The sequence below is a fragment of the Hyla sarda genome, chromosome 6, assembly GCF_029499605.1.
Source record: "Hyla sarda isolate aHylSar1 chromosome 6, aHylSar1.hap1, whole genome shotgun sequence".
NCBI classification, from domain to species: domain Eukaryota; kingdom Metazoa; phylum Chordata; class Amphibia; order Anura; family Hylidae; genus Hyla; species Hyla sarda.
The window spans coordinates 262,135,284-262,154,784 of NC_079194.1; the positions used below are offsets into that span (position 1 = coordinate 262,135,284).

The 19,501-nt window shown below is 44.9% G+C and overlaps 1 protein-coding gene across 1 annotated transcript in view; it reads left to right on the forward strand.

Moving 5' to 3' along the window:
* Positions 1-16,777, forward strand: part of TRMT112 (tRNA methyltransferase activator subunit 11-2) — a 31,696-nt gene extending 14,919 nt beyond the window's left edge. The window contains exons 2-4 of the mRNA XM_056527155.1: positions 11,013-11,114; positions 16,358-16,450; positions 16,585-16,777. Of these exons, the coding sequence (XP_056383130.1) occupies positions 11,013-11,114; positions 16,358-16,450; positions 16,585-16,686 (297 nt within the window). The 3' untranslated portion in view covers positions 16,687-16,777. The remainder of the gene's footprint in view (positions 1-11,012; positions 11,115-16,357; positions 16,451-16,584) is intronic.
* Positions 16,778-19,501: the final 2,724 nt, after the last annotated feature.

Genomic DNA, 19,501 nt, shown 5'->3' on the forward strand with positions numbered 1-19,501 from the left:
TCTATCAGGACAAGTGGATCTTCTTGAGGGACAAGTAGATTGTGTTCCACTTTAGTCCCTTTTGGACAAGTATTTTATTTTTTTTTTCAAATTTCCACACCCCTGCTACTTTATATTTGAATCATAAAGTTGACATGTTTTTACTTTCGGAAGACATCAGAGGGCTTCAAAGTTCAGCAGCAATTTTCTAATTTTTCACAAAATTTTCAAAATCGGAATTTTTCATGGACCAGTTCAGGTCTGAAGTGGATTTGAAGGGCTTTCTTATTAGAAATACCCCATAAATGACCCCATTATAAAAATGGAACCCCTCAAAGTATTCAAAATGACATTCAGTAAGTGTGTTAACCCTTTAGGTGTGTCACCGGAATAGCAGCAAAGTGAAGGAGAAAATTCAAAATCTTCTTTTCTTTACATTCGCATGTTCTTGTAGAGCCAGTTTTTGAATTTTTACAAGGGGTAAAAGGAGAAAAATCCTCTCGAAAATTTGCAACCCAATCTCTCTCGATTTAAGGAAATACCCCCGGCATGCGCAGTAGAGGGCTCAGAAGGGAGGGAGCGACAATGGAATTTTGGAGAGTGAGTTTTTCTGAAATGGTTTTTGGGGGGCATGTTGCATTTAGGAAGCCCCTATGGTGCCAGAATAGCAGAACCCCCCCCCCCCCACATGGCATACCATTTTGGAAACTACACCCCTCAAGGCACGTAACAAGGGATCCAGTGAGCCTTAACACCCCACAAGTGTTTGACGACTTTTCGTTAAAGTATGTGTAAATGAAAGTTTTTTTTCGCTAAAGTGCATTTTTTCCCCAAATTTACAATTTTTACAAAGGATAATGGGAGAAAATGCCCCCCAAAATTTGTAACCCCATCTCTTCTGAGTATGGAAATACCCCATGTTAGGACATAAAATGCTCTGCGGGCGCATTACAATGCTCAGAAGAGAAGGAGTCACATTTGGCTTTTGAAAAGCAAATTTTGCTGAAATGGTTTTTGGGGGGCATGTCGCATCTAGGAAGCCCCTATGGTGCCAGAACAGCAAAAAACACATGGCATACTATTTGGGAAACTACACCCCTCAAGAAATGTAACAAGGGGTGCAGTGGGCCTTAACACCTCACAGGTGTTTGATGACTTTTTGTTAAAGTCGGATGTGTAAATGAAGAAAAAAAAATTCCCAAATTTTACATTTTTTACAAGGGGGAATAGGAGTGAATTACCCCCAAATTTGTAACCCCATTTCTTCTGGATATGGAAATACCCCATGTGTGGACGTCAAGTGCTCTGCTGGCGCACTACAATGCTCAGAAGAGAAGGAGCGCCATTGAGCTTTTGAAAGGAGAATTTGTTTGGAATGCCATGTGCGGGCCATGTGCGTTTACAAAGCCCTCCGTGGTGCCAGAACAGTGGACCCCCCCCTCCCCACATGTGACCCCATTTTGGAAACTGCACCCCTCACAGAATTGTAATGTAATAAGGGGTACAGTGAGCATTTACGCCCCACTGGCGTTTGACAGATCTTTTTCATTTTCACGGACCACTGTTCCAAAAATCTGTCAGACACCTGTGGGGCGTAAATGCTCACTGTACCCTTTATTACATTACATGAGGGGTGTAGTTTCCAAAATGGGGTCACATGTGGGGGAGTCCATTGTTCTGGCACTATGGGGGCTTTGTAAACACACAGGGCCTTCAATTCCAGACAAATCTTCTCTTCAAAAGCCCAATGGCGCTCCTTCTCTTCTGAGCATTGTAGTTCGCCCGCAGAGCACTTTACATCCACATATCGGGTATGTTCTTACTGGGAAGAAATGGGGTTACAAGTTTTGAGGGGCTTTTTTTTTTCCTATTTTCCGTTGTGAAAATGAAAAATTTAGGGTAACACCAGCATTTTAGTGAAAAATGTTTTTTTTTTTTTTCCATTTTCCTATTCAACTTAAACAAAAATTCGTTAAACACCTCTGGGGTGTTAAGGGGGTATTCCAGGGAAAAACTTTTTATTTTTATATATATATATATATATATATATATATATATATATATATATCAACTGGCTCCAGAAAGTTAAACAGATTTGTAAATTACATCTATAAAAAAATCTTACTCCCCAATAATTATCAACTGCTGAAGTTGAGTTGTTCTTTTCTGTCTGGCAACAGTGCTCTCTGCGGACATCTCTGCTTGTCTCGGGAACTGCACAGAGTAGAATAGGTTTGCTATGGGGATTTGCTTCTACTCTGGACAGTTCCCGAGACACGTGTCATCAGAGAGCACTTAGACAGAAAAGAACAACTCAACTTCAGCAGCTCATAAGTACTGAAAGGATTAAGATTTTTTTTAATAGAAGTAATTTACGAATCTGTTTAACTCTCTGGAGCCAGTTGATATCTAAAAAAAATAACCCCCTTTAAGGCTCACTATACCCCTTGTTACGTTCCGTGAGGGGTGTAGTTTCTAATGGGGTCACATGTGGGTATTTATTTTTTTGCGTTTATGTCAGAAAAGCTGTCAAATCAGCCGCCCCTGTGCAAATCGCCAATTTAGGCCTCAAATTTACATAGTGCGCTTTAAATCCTGAGCCTTGTTGTGCATCTGCAGAGCATTTTACACCCACATATAGGGTATTTCCGTACTCAGGAGAATTTGCGTTACAAATTTTGGGGGTCTTTTTTTTTTTTTTTTCTTCCTTTTACCGCTTGTGAAAATAAAAAGTATGGGGCAACACCAGCATGCTAGTGTAAAATGTTTTTATTTTTTTACTCTAACAGGCTGGTGTAGACCCCAACTTTTCTTTTTCATAAGGGGTAAAAGGAGAAAAAGCCCCCCAAAATTTGTAGTGCAATTTCTCCCGAGTACGGAAATACCCCATATGTGGCCCTAAACTGTTTCCTTGAAATACGACAGGCCTCTGAAGTGAGAGATCGCCATGCGCATTTGAGGACTAACTGAGGGATTGCATAGGGGTGGACATAGGGGTATTCTTATTTTGTTGTAGTGGCGGGTTACGGTGAGTTTCCTGCTAGCGCTGCAGCTAAAAATTTGCAGCGGCTCAAACCTGAAGCAGGAGACTCACTGTAAACTCGCCCGTGTGAATGTACCCTGTACATTCACATGGGGGGGGGGGCAAACCTCCAGCTGTTTTAAAACTACAACTCCCAGCATGTACTGACAGACCGTACATGCTGGGAGTTGTAGTTTTGCAACAGCTGGAGGCACACTGGTTGGAAAACCTTCAGTTAGGTTCTGTTACCTAACTCAGTATTTTACCAACCAGTGTGCCTCCAGCTGTTGCAAAAGTACAACTCCCAGCATGTACTGATCGCCGAAGGGCATGCTGGGAGATGTAGTTATGCAACAGCTGGAGGTACGCATCTACAACTCCCAGCATGCCAAGACATCTGTTTGCTGTTTGGGCATGTTGGGATTTGCAGTTTTGCAACATCTGGAGGGCCACAGTTTAGAGGCCACTGCACAGTGATCTCCAAAACTACAAATCTCAGCATGCCCACACAGCAAACAGCAGTCTTGGCATGCTGGGAGTTGTAGTTTTGTAACATCTGGAGGGCTACAATTTAGAGACCACTGTATAGTGGTCTCAGACTGTAGCCCTCCAGATGTTGCTAGGCAATTCACCGCTTCCGTAGGATCCAGGGAGTCGCATCGCCGTCCTCTTCTGCCGCCGATCGCCGCCCTCTGCTGCATCCGATGGTTGAGTGGACCTTCGGCGTCTGTGCTCCTCGGTTTCCCCGTTCTGCCCGCCTTTTGTGGGTGGGCAGAACGGGGAAACCGAAAGTTAACCCCCACCCCCGATCTACTATTGGTCGTCTCTTCTAGACGACCAATAGCAGGAATAGGAGGGGTGGCACCCCTGCCATCTCACTCCTATCCCTTCAGGGGGATCGTGGGTGTCTTGGACATCCCGATCCCCCTTATTTTCCGGGTCACCATAGACCCATATGACCCGGGATCGGCGCAAATCGCCGGTGTGAATTCACTGGCGATTTGCAGCGATTGCTGTCATGGGGGGTCTGATGACCCCCCCTCCTGGGCATTTGCGCAGGGTGCCTGCTGATCGATATCAGCAGTCACCCCGGTCTGGTCCCCGCGCAGCAGGGACGGAATCTCCAACAGGCATACAGGTACGCCCTTGGTCCTTAAAGGAGTACTCTGGTGCAGAGTACTCCTGCTCCGTCCTGCCCGGGCTGCAAAAAAAATGAAATTAAACAATCTCTCACCTTCCTGGGTTCCCGCGGAGCGCCACTACAGCTGATCGGTCCTCCGGTCCATCTTCTTCATACTTCCGTGTGTAAGAAGCGTCACATGGCGCTCAGCCTATCACCGACCGCCGCGATGTTCTGCCTCTGCCCATAATAGGCTGAGCACCATGTGACGCTTCGTTCGTATTTCATTTTTATTGCAATCACTTGATTGCAGATACTGAACAGTGCTATGGATAGCTACAGCATGCCATCACAGCACAACACGCCGAAATTATTTGTTTTATGGACCTAAAGAAGGCACATGCTGGTGCCGAAACGCGTTGTCCCTATTGCTCTAAACCATAATAAACTGTTCTGTGCTTTATTGGCGTTCCGAATTCTTTTATTTAAGCAGTATCGCTCGTTTAGAACCCCTGTTTTTTTCCCCTCCTTTTCCTGGTGCTATGCATAGGGCATAGAACTGATCAGTGTTATCAGTGATCTTCTGCTCTGGTCTGCTCGACCTCAGACCAAAGCAGAAGACCCCTGGAGACGGCCGGAGGCAGGAGAGGGGACCTCCGTCTGTCATTATGGATGATCGGATCCCCGCGGCAGCGCATACGATCTGATCATCTATTTGAAGTGCCGCAGATGCTGTGATCTGTATTCATCACGGCATCTGAGGGGTTAATGGCAGAAATCGTCGCGATTGCTGATGTCCGCCATTACCGGCAGGTCCCTGGCTGCTGACAGCAGCCGGGACCCACCGTGCATGATACGAGCACTGTTCCGGTGCTCGGGGTCATCACGTAGCGTAAGTGTACATCATGGTGTGTTAAGTACCACGGCACCATGAAGTACATTTGCGTCCATTGTTGTTAAGGGGTTAAACACCATTTTAATATTTTTTATTTTTTTCTAATTGGGCAATATTAAATGCAATCCTTAGATTGGCTATAACACTGCAAAAAAAAAAAATAAGTAAAAAAAAAGTGTTAAAGGTCATTTAACCCCTTCCCTAATAAAAGTTTGAATCTCCCCCCTTTTCCCATAAAAAATAAAACATATGTGGTATCGCTGCGTGCGTAAATGTCCGAACTATAAAAATATATCATTAATTAAACCGCACGATCAATTGCGTACGCGCAAAAAAATTCAAAAGTCCAAAAAAGCGTACTTTTGGTCACTTTTTATACCATTAAAAAAATGAATAAAAAGTGATCAAAAAGTCAGATCAAAACAGAAATCGTACCAATAAAAACTTCAGATCAGAAAAAATGAGCCCTCATACCGCCCTGTACGTGGAAAAATAAAAAAGTTATAGGGGTCAGAAGAGGACATTTTTAAACGTATACATTTTCCTGCATGTAGTTAGGATTTTTTCCAGAAGTGCGACAAAATCAAACCTATATAAGTAGGATATCATTTTAACCGTATAGACCTACAGAATAAAGATAAAGTGTCATTTTTACCGAAATATGCACTGCGTAGCCCCCAAAAGTTACAAAATGGCGTTTTTTTCTTCGATTTTGTCGCACAATGATTTTTTTTTTCGTTTCGCCGTGAATTTTTGGGTAAAATGACTAATGTCACTGCAAAGTAGAATTGGTGACGCAAAAAATAAGCCATAATATGGATTTTTAGGTGGAAAATTGAAAGGGTTATGATTTTTAAAAGGTAAGGAGGAAAAAACGAAAGTGCAAAAACTGAAAAACCCTGAGTCCTTAAGGGGTTAATCCTTCCAGTAGTTATCAGCTGCAGAAGTTGAGTTGTTCTTCCTGACAACAGTGCTCTCTGCTGACACCTCTGCTTGTCTCAGGAACTGTCCGAAGCATTAGAGGTTTGCTATGGGCATTTTCTCCAACTCTGGACAGTTCCTAAGACAAGCAGAGGTGTCAGCAGAGAGCACTGTTATCAGACAGAAAAGAACAACTCAAATTCAGCAGCTGATAACTACTGGAAGGATTAAGATTTTTTTTTTTTATAGAAGTCATTTACAAATATGTTTAACTTTCTGGAGCCAGTTGATATGAAAAAAAAATAACAAATTTTTTTTTCCTGTAATGCCCCTTAAGGATTGGGCCATTTTTCACTTTTTGCAGTTTAGTTTTTTCCTCCTAACCTTCTAAAAATCATAACGCTTTCAATTTTCCACCTACAGACCCATATGAGGGTTTGTTTTTTGTGCCAGTCGTTTATTCTTTGTCCACCATGACAGCCACCAGAGAGATGGTCTCCTTGGACCTAATAGGACCAGGAACAGAGAGTTTAAAGAGGTACTCCACCCCTAGACATATTATCCCCTATCCAAAGGATAGGGGATAAGATGTCTGATCGCGGGGGTCCTGCCGCTGGGGACCCCCGCAATATAGCATGCAGCACGTATCTGCTTCCAGAAATGCTGGAGGTTCTGGCTCCCGACCATGGGGACGGAAGATCGTGACGTCACGACTCCGCCCCCGTGTGTGATGTCACGCCCCGCCCCCTCAATGCAAGTCTATCGGAGGGGGCGTGTCCGGGGTCTGTTGGTGGACTCTGGGAATTTCTTTTCTTTTTAAGTGCTTTTTCCCTTGGGGTGGGTTGCGGTCCGCTCTTTGGGCTCCCTAATCCTTATCCCCTTTTGGTTGCGGAGAAGTGATCTTCCCTGCCTCCAAGTAGTGTGGGGTACTGCGCTCCAGTGGAGCTATATGTCCCCACACTAGGATATGCTAAATGTATCCACCGCCTGTGTGCCCCGTGCTTGTGCGGGCTGCTCGTACCTCCGGTGCTGGCGGGCTCCATGTGGGCTGTCTGCTGCTTATCCAGCGGAGGCTGCAGTCTCATGTGTACTCCCGGTCTCTTGTTTTCCCTCGGCTGATGGCTCCTGTAGTGTGTAGCTCTGTTTGTGGTCCGGGGGAAGCTGGGCGCATGGAGGAAGCTGGGCGCATGTGTCGGCGTCCGGAAGTTCCAGGCTGTGCGGAGGTGTCATCGGGGCGGAAGTGAAGTCAGAGGGCGCCAAAATTTGAATTCCTGTTTGTATAAAGGTAGGAAATTCAGTGTGTTTCTTTATCTATGATTGTGCTGTGGCTGCCATGGACTCACAGGCTTCCTCCAGAGTAGATTCTATGGAGCAGCTTGTTTCTCCAGCTACTGTGGGTATTTTCCTGCATAGTTTTGACGCAAATACTTCTCCTCTTGTTTAGCCTCTTATATGCGGTTCCCTTTTTTTCTTCAGGTACCTTTGCAAAAATCCAAAATGAAACTTCTGAAATGTGTGATGTGTTCTGCTAAATTACCTGATGCATATAAAAAAAACAAAAAAAATAACAGCTTTGTAAGCTTTGTCTATCTAAAGTGGTATAAGAGGAGAAACCGTGTATTTCTGAAGATATGTGATCACTTATTCGCCAAGAAATACAAGCATCTTTGGCGGACATTTAAATCCCTCTTCAAGCAGTCAGTCATCTTCGAATGTTCCTCCTGCTGTAAAAAAAAATTCCGGCTTTTGCTAGTTCGGATCCCTCTACAAATGTTTCTTCGGTTGCTACTGGTTACTTACCTAATAATACTTCTCAAATCTCCCCTGGTTTTACACATATACCGTATTTTTCGCCGTATAAGACGCACTTTTTCTTCCCCAAAACTGGGGGGGAAAAGTCGGTGCGTCTTATGCGGCGGTCCCTGCGGCCATCAACGGCCGGGACCCGCGGCTAATACAGGACATCACCGATCGCGGTGATGCCCTGTATTAACCCTTCAGACGCGGCGATCAAAGCTGACCGCCGCGTCTGAAGGGAAAGTGACACTAGGTGTAGGCAGCCCCTCTTTTCTTTCTTATACAAATTATTACTATACACCCGGGTATAGGTGTTTTTGCCTACTCTGCCTCGGCCAGTATTTAATTGCGAGCTGCACCATTTTCTAAATTTATAATATTGATTTGTGTTTATTTATTTATTCATCTTATCCTGTCCCTAAAGGGTACCGTATTTTTCGCCGTATAAGACGCACTTTTTGTTCCCCAAAACTTCGGGGGAAAAGTTGGTGCGTCTTATACGGCGAATACACACCTATCGCAGCGGTCCCTGCGGCCATCAACGGCCGGGACCCGCGGCTAATACAGGATATCACCGATCGCGGTGATGCCCTGTATTAACCCTTCAGACGCAGCGATCAAAGCTGACCACCGCGTCTGATGCGAAAGTGACACTAACCCGGCTGCACCGGGAGGGACCTTACCTGCCTCCTCGGTGTCTGCTCCATGCCGGGATCCCCTGCATGTCCGGCGGTCTCCTTCGTCATCATCCCGTCGTCGCGCACCCCGCCCCGCACGCCGCCCCGTCATCCAATAGGAGCGGCGTGCGGCGTGACTTGATGGAGGACATTCAGGGCAGCGGTGACTAGTCCAGAGCAGCGAGGACACGTGAGTATTACCTCCTATACCAGTGGTCTCCAACCTGCGGACCTCCAGATGTTGCAAAACTACAACTCCTGGCTGTCCGGGAATGCTGGGAGTTGTAGTTTTGCAACATCTGGAGGTCTGCTGGTTGAAGATCACTGTGACCTATACTTTACATTGTATTCTAGATTTTCCTCATTTAAAATTGGGTACGTCTTATATGCCGAATCGTCCTATAGGGCGAAAAATACGGTAAATTGTAAAACACTGAGGAGGTGTGAGAGGGGAGGGGCTTCTACGCAGTGCACTTTTTGGTAAAAATGACACCTTATATTTATTCTGTAGGTCCAATCGGTTACAAGGATACCCAATTTATATATAATATATATATATATATATATATATATATATATATATATATATATATAGGCTTTATTTTAACTACATGCATGATTAATTTTTTTTCCCTGTATACGGGGATGTATGAGGGCTCATTTATTGTGCTGTGATCTGTAGTTTTTATCAGTTCTATTTTTTGTTTTGATGGGACTTTTTTATCGCTTTTTTATACATTTTAATTTTTTTTTTTAGGGTATACAAAGTGACCAAAAATATGCAGTTTTTTTACTTGGGTATTCTTTTACGTAAACTCCATTGATCGTGCGGTTTAATTAATGTTATATTTTTATTGTTTGGACATTTCCGCACTTGGCAATACCACATTATTTTTAATATGTTTACATATTTTTATAAGGAATTTGGGGAAAAAGGAGGGTGATTCCAATTTTTTATATAGAAGGGGTTAATGTTTTTTTTTTTTTTTTTTTTTTTTAAACTTCAAATTATTATTATTATTATTATTATTATTATTATTTTTTACACTTTATTAGTCCCTTAGGGACTTTTAAGAGGAATCATTAGATTCCTCATAGAGATCAATGTAGTTCAATAGAACTAAATTGATCTGTGTGCTCTGCGTTTGATTGATAAAGCCTGGTCCAGCCAGGCTTTATCAATCTAAGAGCCGCAGGCAGCACTGGAGGATACGTAAGCCCTCCGGCTACCTCAGAAATGGATTGCTCCCTCTAGACGCCGCTGTCAGCTTTGAAAGCTGTGATCTAAAGGTTTAATTGCCGGCTGCGACTATAGCTGACCCGCTATAACTTTTTTTTATTTTTCAATATACCATGCACCAGCCCTGGATTGAGACAATGGTCCAGCCATATTTCCTATATAGGAAAGGTTACATACAGTAGAGTGAACCAGTTACTAGCTAGTCTCTGAATGTCTAAAGTGCATAGATAGCAGTGGAGAGAAATATGAAGCTTTTGATATCTCCAAGACCCAGAGGTCTCAAAGGGGGCAAAGTGGTGGTAGTGGAGGCCAATTAGTGAATGTTATAGGCCTATTTGAAGAGAAGTGTCATTAGTGCATGTTTAAAACTGTGGATGTTGGGGTTCAGTCTGAGGGATGAAGGTATCGCATTCCAGAGAACTGGTGCAGCACGAGTGCATGGGATAGGCTATCCTACAAATAAGATAAGGACAAGGACTATTGATATGATTTAGGATATTGGGCAGACTGGATGAGCGGAATGGTTCTGATCTGCCAGCATATTATATGTTTCTGTGTAAGATAAGGGAATTTTTTTATTGCATCATTATGTCTGGAATATAAGAATATGATCCAGCTTTGCAAATGTACTCCATTAAAAAAAAAATATATATAATATATTTGTGTCTTTATGCAAACCTATGTGCCTCCATGATACAACTAAACTCTGTGTAGTCTCATCATATCGACACTTAGAAAAAGACAAAACACAGAATCCATCAAAACCTGCAACAAATCCTCGATAAGGGTACATTAAAGAAATCTGTCACCAGTGTCACTTGCACAAACCTGTCTGTACCAACAGGTAGAGCAGGTGACACTAATGACAACGGTACTTACCTTGTACAGGTCCGTGCAGTCGTTCTTCTGTAATCTTCTCATGGGGCATTGGCGGAGCTTAGTGACGTCACTGTTGCTGCTCTCTGCTGGGTCCAGCTGCGGTGATGTCACTAAGCTCCGCCGGTGCCCCAAGCCAGGCCTGGAGCTGAAGCTAACGAAGAAGATTACCGAAGAACGACTGCACGGACCGGGACAAGGTGAGTACCATTGTCATCAGTGTCACCTGCACTACCTTTTGGTACTAGCAGGTTAGTGCAGGTGACACTGGTGACAGACTTCCTTTAAAGTTTGCAGTGTTTGATGGTGAGGAGTTTTTGCCGGGGAAAATCTGTACCATTTCCGTTTTATGTGAAAGAACACTTGACCCCGTTGACCTTCCTACTGTGGTCTGAAAACATGACCCTGTAACGGGAATTATGATGAGACTAGCCAAAGCTTCACTCTATAAAGCTTGTCTCATATTTTGTTTGCTCTGCTTTTAGGCAGAAGAGGTGAAGGTTAACTCAGTGGACTTCAACCGAGAATTTGTGGCTCGTATGATTCCTAAGCTGGAATGGGAGGCCCTGGTGCAGTCTGCAGAGAGCGTGAGTATCCTGCACTGTAGGTTTTCTTTTGCTCGATATATAGCAGCATTTACCACTTAACATAATATTTGCTAGCTTAGATTGCCAAGTTTTGTTTGCCTCTTCTTCTTAACCATGCTGCTTCCAGCTGTTGCAAAACTACAACTCCCAGCATGCCCCACAGCCATTGGCTGTCCGGGCATGCTGGAAGTTGCAGTTTTGCAACAGCTGGAGGTACCCTGCTTTTGAAACGCTGCTCTATCTACTGGCCTCTACTCTTTGGGTTGGTTCACACTGGGTGGAAACGCTGCTGTGGATTTTGTATTACAGTAGAAGCAAAGTGTATGGGATTTGTAGAAATCTTTTCCACCTGGTCTGGAAATAAATCGGCAAAAAATTTGTACAAAATTTGGCCTGCAGTGTGGACTTTATATATACTGCTTGTGGGTCTTTTCTATGTATACACTGCAGATTTATTGCAGATTTTCCCCTTTAACTTTAGGAGAAAATCATAATCTGTAGTGTTGCTGATCGAGAGCAAAATCCATAAATGCAAATCTCAAATACATAGGGGAACTTTGTCATAACCAGTGCAGAGAAAAGTGGAGCAGTTGTCCAGAGCAACCAATCAAATTACCGTATTTATCGGCGTATAACACTTACTGGCGTATAACATGCACCCCCATTTTAACAGGGAAATTTAAGTAAAAAAAATAAAATGTAAAATAAATGACTTGGACTAAATGCCACATCATCCCCCCAACTTCGTTTTCTTCTGCACCTCAGTTTGGTCCCGTCCCCTCCAGTGCCACATCATTCCTTCCCTTTTATCAGTCCCTGTGCCACATTTAACCCTCTTATCGCCACCCCCCATGTCTCATCATCCCCCATGTCTCATCATTTCCCCCTGTCATAGACCACCACTAGCCATACAGACATTAAGCCTTTAGTGCCTCCCCCCCTCATCATTTCCCCCTGTATCATCATCCCCCACCCTCTCTCATCATGTCCCCCATCATTCCCCCACTCATCATCCCCCCCCCACCCTGTCTCATCATCCCCCACCCTGTCTCATCATGTCCCCCATCATCCCCCCCACCCTGTCTCATCATCCCCCACCCTGTTTCATCATGTCCCCCATCATTCCACCCTCATCATCCCCCCCACCCTGTCTCCTCGTCCCCCATCATTCCACCCTCATCATCCCCCCCACCCTGTCTCCTCATCCCCCACCCTGTCTCATCATGTCCCCCATCATTCCACCCTCATCATCACCCCCCACACTGTCTCGTCATGCCCCCGATCATTCCCCCCCCCTCATTTCCCCCTGTCTCATCATCCCCCCATCATGTTCCTCCTATGCCAGTGGTCTTCAACCTGCGGACCTCCAGATGTTGCAAAACTACAACTCCCAGCATGCCCGGAAAGCCAACGGCTGTCCGGGCATGCTGGGAGTTGTAGTTTTGCAACATCTGGAGGTCCGCAGGTTGAAGACCACTGTATATGCTATTCTTCCCCTTTCCTTACCTGGCTGGGCTTCGGCTGTCTTGTGGGCTGCGGTCAGTGAAGCAGATGAGGGACGTCCTCTCCCGGCTCCTCTGCGCGTCATCAGGGATGTCACTTTTCGGCGGCGACTACAGGAAATGAAAAGTGACGTCACTGATGCCGGGCAGAGAAGCCGGCAGAGGACGTCACTCATCTGCTTCACTGACCGCAGCCCGCAAGACCCCCCCGCCTGACCTGACCTGCCTAAGCGCAGCCAGGTAAGGAAAATAAAAAAAAAACTATAAAAAGCAGGGAAAAGGGGAATGATAAGGGAGGGGGGAGGTAAGACAAATGAAAAATAAAACTGTCACTTGTTTTCTCCCGCACTATCCCGTACCTGTGGATAGTGCTGGAGAAAACAAGTGACAGTTTTCCAGAGCGGGGAGGAGACACAGCTGGTCACTGATTTAAAGTGGCTGCGGCCGAGCTGCTAATACTTAACAAGCTGCTGCGGCCGCTTTAAATCAGTGACCAGAAGATTTATCGTCTTTTTGCCTTAAATTTAAGTTTTAAAAGTGCTTGTTATATGCCGATAAATACGGTATGTTTTATTTTTAAAATATAAAAGAATCTCCCCTATTGATTTTTTTTTTTACATATTCCGCACCCATATCTGCACCAAAACCCACATAAACTTGATGTAGATTTGCAGCTTTGTATTTACTTATGAAAATGCTGCAGATTTGCCTCTGCAGAAAATCAGAAGTATTACTGTCCTTTGTGGCTGTACCCTTAAAGGAGTACTCCACTGGCCAACGTTTGGAACATTTAGTTCCGAACACTGTATGTGTGCTGCGGGGGTTGGCCACACCCTCTCGTGACGTCATGCCAGGCCCCTCAATGCAAGTCTATGGAAGGGGAGCATTACACCCCCTCCCATAGATTTGCATTTAGGGGTTGTGTTGTAACGTCACGAGGGGGCGTGGATGACCTCCGCAGCGCGCATACAGTGTTCGGAACTAAAATGTTCCAAACGCTGGCCAGTGGAGTACCCTTTTAAAGGGGTTATTCAGCTTATTTCTACCAAAAACAGCACCACAGCTCCTCACTTAGTGTGTGATATTACGTGTCTCCATTCACTGTAATTGAACTGAGATGCAATCCCATAGACAACCAGTGGACAGGTGTGCTGCTGTTTTTGGAAGTAATCAACTCTGTTTTCTAATCCTGGATAACCCCTACTGACCGCCCCTAGAGTCAGCATCCTACTTTGCTTGTGTGTCCTGGTTTGGCTGCTCATAGCATGGCTGCTACGAGCAGACACAGACTGAGCTGCGAGTCGCACATGCGAAGTCTACTCTGACATTGTGGTCGCGGCTGCAATCTCTGTGTAGAGACATTGCGCATATGCCCGCAACGCGAAGCTCATTCTGTGTCTGCTCTTAGCAGCATATTGCTGGTACAAGCAGATAAACCAGGATACATGGGCACAGTAGGAGACAGACTTTAGGGGAGGTTAGTAGCGCATTTGCAGCGTCAAATATGCTGCGGATACGCAGTGTACTGGGTTAAAGTGTGGGTTGAGAGCTGTAAAATGAGGGATTACTCACTTGAATTCGTTGGTTAGATGCTGCATTGTAAACAGTTATATTCCTAATGCGCCCAGTGCGCATTGGAGGCAGAAAGCCGGCTGGCTGAGCTCCTGTGTCCCCTCTATATTCTTCCAACGGCCCGCCCCCTTTAGTCATATGCTAATGAAGGCCACGGATGAGCTTTGCTCTTTGTGCGCTTCCCACCACCTTCATTAGCATAATAATGAAGGGGCGGGGCCCGATGAGGGAATATGGAGGAGACACAGGAGCTCAGCCTGCCGAATCCCCGCCTCCAACTTATCTCAAGTAGTTCTCTTAACCCATTAAGGACCCAGCCCATTTTGGCCTAGAGGGCACGGCCAATTTTCATTTCTGCAATTTCAGAAAGGAACCCCCCCATTCACAGACCCATTTTGAGCGCTTGTTTTTGCGCATTGTACTTTGTAATGACATCATTCATTTTTTCATAAAATGTACAACAAAACAAGTATTTGTGGGGAAAAGTTAAAGAAAAATCTGCAATTGTGCTACTTTTGTGGTTTTTGTTTTTACCTAGTGCACTATACAGTAAAACTGACAAAGAATCTTTAATCTGTGGGTCAATACAATTAAAACAATTGCATTGTTTATATAGTTTTTCTATTATTGCATTATTTTAAAGTTAAGTAGCTTTTTAAACAAAATAACAATGCTTCAAATTGCCTTTCTCTGACCACTATAACACTTCATTTTCATATATGGGGCTTTTTGTGCCACGATCTGTAGTTTTATCTGTAAAAATTTAGTTTTAGATGGGACTTTTTGATTACTTCTTCTAAAAAAAAATTTTTTTATTGATATGATCATTTAAGCAAAAATCAGCAATTCTAGCTATTTTTTTTTTTTTTTCCCATTTACGCCGTTAACTGTGCAGGATCACAAACATATTTTCATTGTTCTGACAACTCTGAATGCAGCGCTAGCAAGTACCGTATTTTTCGCCCTATAGGACGCACTGGCATATAAGACGCACCCAATTTTAAAGGTGCAAAATCTAGAAAAAAAAGATTCTGAACCCAACAGTGATCTTCAACCTGCGGACCTCCAGATGTTGCAAAACTACAACTCCCAGCAGGCCTGGACAGCCGTTGGCTGTCCGGGCATGCTGGGAGTTGTAGTTTTGCAACATCTGGAGGTCCGCAGGTTGAAGACCACTGGATAGGAGGTAATACTCACGTGTCCCCGCCGCTCCGAACCAGTCACCGCTGCACTGGATGTCGCTCCATCGCTGTCGCAGCGTCCCCGATGCTCCGGACGTTTTCTACCAGGGGATCCACGCTTGCCGTCATCAAGTCACTACGCACGCCGCTCCTATTGGATGATGGGACGGCGTGCGTAACGACGTGATAATGTCGAAGGAGAGCGCCGGCCATGCAGGGGATCCCGGCACAGAGCAGACACCGAGGAGGCAGGTAAGGTCCCTCCCGGTGTCCTGTAAGCTGTTCGGGACGCCGCGATTTCACCGTGGCGGTCCCGGACAGCCCGACTGAGCAGCTCGGTTAGTGTCCCTCTCGCTTCAGACGCGGCGGTCAGCTTTGATCGCCGCGTCTGAAGGGTTAATACAGGGCATCACCGCGATCTGTGATGTCCTGTATTAGCCGCGGGTCCTGGCCATTGATGGCCGCAGGGACCGCCACGATAGGTGTGTTTATTCGCCGTATAAGACGCACCAACTCCCCCCCCCCCTCCCCCCCCCAGTTTTGGGGAAGAAAAAGTGTGTCTTATACGGCGAAAAAAACGGTATGTTTATTTACTGAAACAGCCTTGCCCTGTGATCATGCTACGGGGTCAGATGAGCACCTCAAAACAACCAGCTCCTGCACTCTCTGCCCTGGTGCATTTAGAATCAGACAGCAAGAGAGTCCAGGTATGTCCTGTGTTGTCTACAGGTTAAAGGGCAACTCCTGCTTGCACAGTTGTTCACATAAATAGGTATTAACTTTGAATTGGCAGCGCACAAACAATTGTACCAAGCTATACGGCCTGTTCCAATTATAGACATAGTTATGCTGTCCTCACGACATTGTATGTCCCATTGGCTTTATTTTTCTACATCAAGTGACTTTCTGTATAGTTTTTTTTACAATGTACTCAATAACCTCATTGCTGCTGTCCTCGGTGTAAGTAAAGTTCCTTGTCTCATTACAGCTGGGGCACGGCTCAGGCCTACCACGTGAGCTTGTATCTGGGTATGACGATGATGAGGAGTTCTTGAAGAAAGTTCACCATGTACTATTGGAGGTAAAACATCTTGATACAAGTGCAGAAGGGGGTGAATGTGTGTTATGGGAAGAAAAAATAAAAATAAAAATTATATATATATAATACACACACAAACAAACACACACACTTATCACCTTACTTATCTCCGCCAGGTTGAAGTTATTGAAGGTGCCTTAAAGTGTCCAGAGTCTGGCACAGAATTTCCTATTAGCCGAGGAATTCCCAACATGCTCATAAATGAGGAGGAGTCCTAACTATCCATTCTGTCCCCTGCCCTGTAAATATTTCATGTACCACCATTTGTTTTGTTTCGTTACCAATAAAAGCTTTTTGTTGTTGGACGTCTGTCCAGTCGTCTATTTTGGACTCAAATACACAAATGATCAGCACAATGTGAAATCTCCCTGATGTTTATTGCAGTTCAGGCCCAGAAGAGCCTTAATTGTATACAATGGTCTATATATGCAATGAGGTATATTACATATGCACACTATTCTATAGGCTGTAAACAGAAGGAGAGGACATCCACAATTATTTAGGGAACAAGAACCTAACTGCAAAGCAAAGAAGTATAACAATATGGATTATAGAGAACAAAATGTACTAAACACAGGGACGATACCAGTAACGCAGATTAATAGAAGCACAGAGAAGCAGAATGTAGTGACTATGAGGGAAGACAAGAAATTCTAGAGCACCCCTCAATGTTTTGTCTTGTAGCAAAGGAAGAAATGTCCAACATGTAACAAATTAAGTAAAAGACAGGATGTATGTACCATGATACTACCAGAGCTGCCCTATATATACCCGATGCAGTTGCTTCAGTAGTTATTTAGGTTCTGTATGAATAACTTTCGTATAGAAAATACAGCACATCATTTGCCTGCATATGAATTCACACCGGCGATTTGCGGCAATTCCGGGGTCATACAGGTCTCTGGTTACCCGGAAAATAAGGGGGATCGGGGTTGTCCAAGACACCCACGATCCCCCTGAAGGGATAGGAGTGAGGTGGCAGGGTGCCACCCCTCTTATTCCTGCTATTGGTCATCTAGAAGCGACGACCAATAGCAGATCGGGGGCGGGCAGAATGGGGAAACAGACGAGGATCGGTGCCGAAGATCCACTTACCCATCGGCGGCAGCAACGGGCGGCGATCGGCGGCAGAAGAGGACAGCAATGTGGCTCCCTGGATCCTACGGAAGCCGATGAGTTGCCTAGCAACATCTGGACGGCTACAGTTTGAGACCACTATACAGTGGTCTCTAAACTGTAGCCCTCCAGCTGTTGCAAAACTACAACTCCCAGCATGCCCAGACAGCGGTTTGCTGTTGGGGCATGCTGAGATTTGCAGTTTTGCAACAGCTGGAGGGCTACAGTTTGGAGATCACTGTGCAGTGGTCTCTAAACTGTGGCCCTCTAGATCTTTCAAAACTACAACTCCTAGTATGCCCACACAGCAGTTTGCTGTCTGGGCATGCTGGGATTTGTAGTTTTGCAACATCTGGAGGGCCACAATTTGGAGATCACTGTGCAGTGGTCTCTAAACTGTAGCCCTCCAGATGTTGCAAAACTGCAAATCCCAGCATGTGCAAACAGTCTCAGCATGCTGCCAACATGTACCTCCAGCTGTTTCATAACTACATCTCCCAGCATGCCCTTCGGCGATCAGTACATGCTGGGAGTTGTAGTTTTGCATCAGCTGGAGGCACACTGGTTGTAAAATACTGAGTTCGGTAACAGAACCTAACTGAAGGATTTCCAACCATTGTGCCTCCAGCTGTTGCAAAAACTCCCAGCATGCATGGTCTGTCAGTACATGCTGGGAGTTGTAGTTTTGAAACAGCTGGAGGTTTGTACAGGGTACATTCACATGGGGGGGTTTACAGTAAGTTTCCTGCTTGAAGTTTGAGCTGCGGCAAATTTTTCGCAGCAGCGCAAACTCCTAGCAGGAAACTCGCCGTAACACGCCAGTGTGAATGTACCCTAAAAACACTACACTACACTAACACATAATGAAGGGTAAAACACTACATATACACCCCCTTACACTTTCCGTCCGTCCCCCCCAATAAAAATGAAAAACGTATTGTACGGCAGTGTTTCCAAAACGGTGCCTCCTGCTGTTGCAAAACAACCCCCATTATTTCCGGACAGCCACTGACTGTCCAGACATGCTGGGGAGTTTAGCAACAGCTGGAGGCACCCTGTTTGGGAATCCCTGGACTCCTATGTCCACCCCTAAGCAATCCTTAATTTAGGCCTCAAATGCGCATGGTGCTCTCTTACTTCGGAGCCCTGTCGTATTTCAAGTAAACTGTTTGGGGTATTTCCGTACCCGGGAGAAATTGCACTACAAATGTTGTGGGGGGGTTTCTCCTCTTAACCCTTATGAAAAGGAAAAGTTGGGGGTTACACCAGCCTGTTTTGCCCCACACTTTTTATTTTCACAAGCGGTAAAAGGAAAAAATTTTGTAACACAATTTCTCCAGAGTACGGACAAGGCTCAGGAGTGAGAGCGCACTATGTACATTTGAGCCTTAAATTGGTGATTTGCACAGGGATGGCTGATTTTACAGTGGTTCTGACATAAACGTAAAAAAAAAAGAAATACCCACATGTGATCCCATTTTGGAAACTACACCCCTCACGGAACGTAACAAGGGGTATAGTGAGCCTTAACACCCAACAGGTGTTTGAAGAATTTTCATTAAAGTTGGATTGGAAAATGAAAACAAAATGCTGGTGTTACCCTAAATTTTTCATTTTCACAAGGAAAAATAGGAAAAAAGCCCCCCAAAATTTGTAACCTAATTTCTTCGGAGTAAGAACATACCACATATGTGGATGTAAAGTGCTCTGCGGGCGCACTACAATGCTCAGAAGAGAAAGAGCGCCATTGGGCTTTTGAAGAGAAAATTTGTCCGGAATTGAAGGCCACGTGTGTTTACAAAGCCCCCATAGTGCCAGAACAATGAAACCCCCCCCCCACGTGACCCCATTTTGGAAACTACACCCCTCATGTAATGTAATAAGGGGTACAGTGAGCATTTACGCCCCACAGGTGTC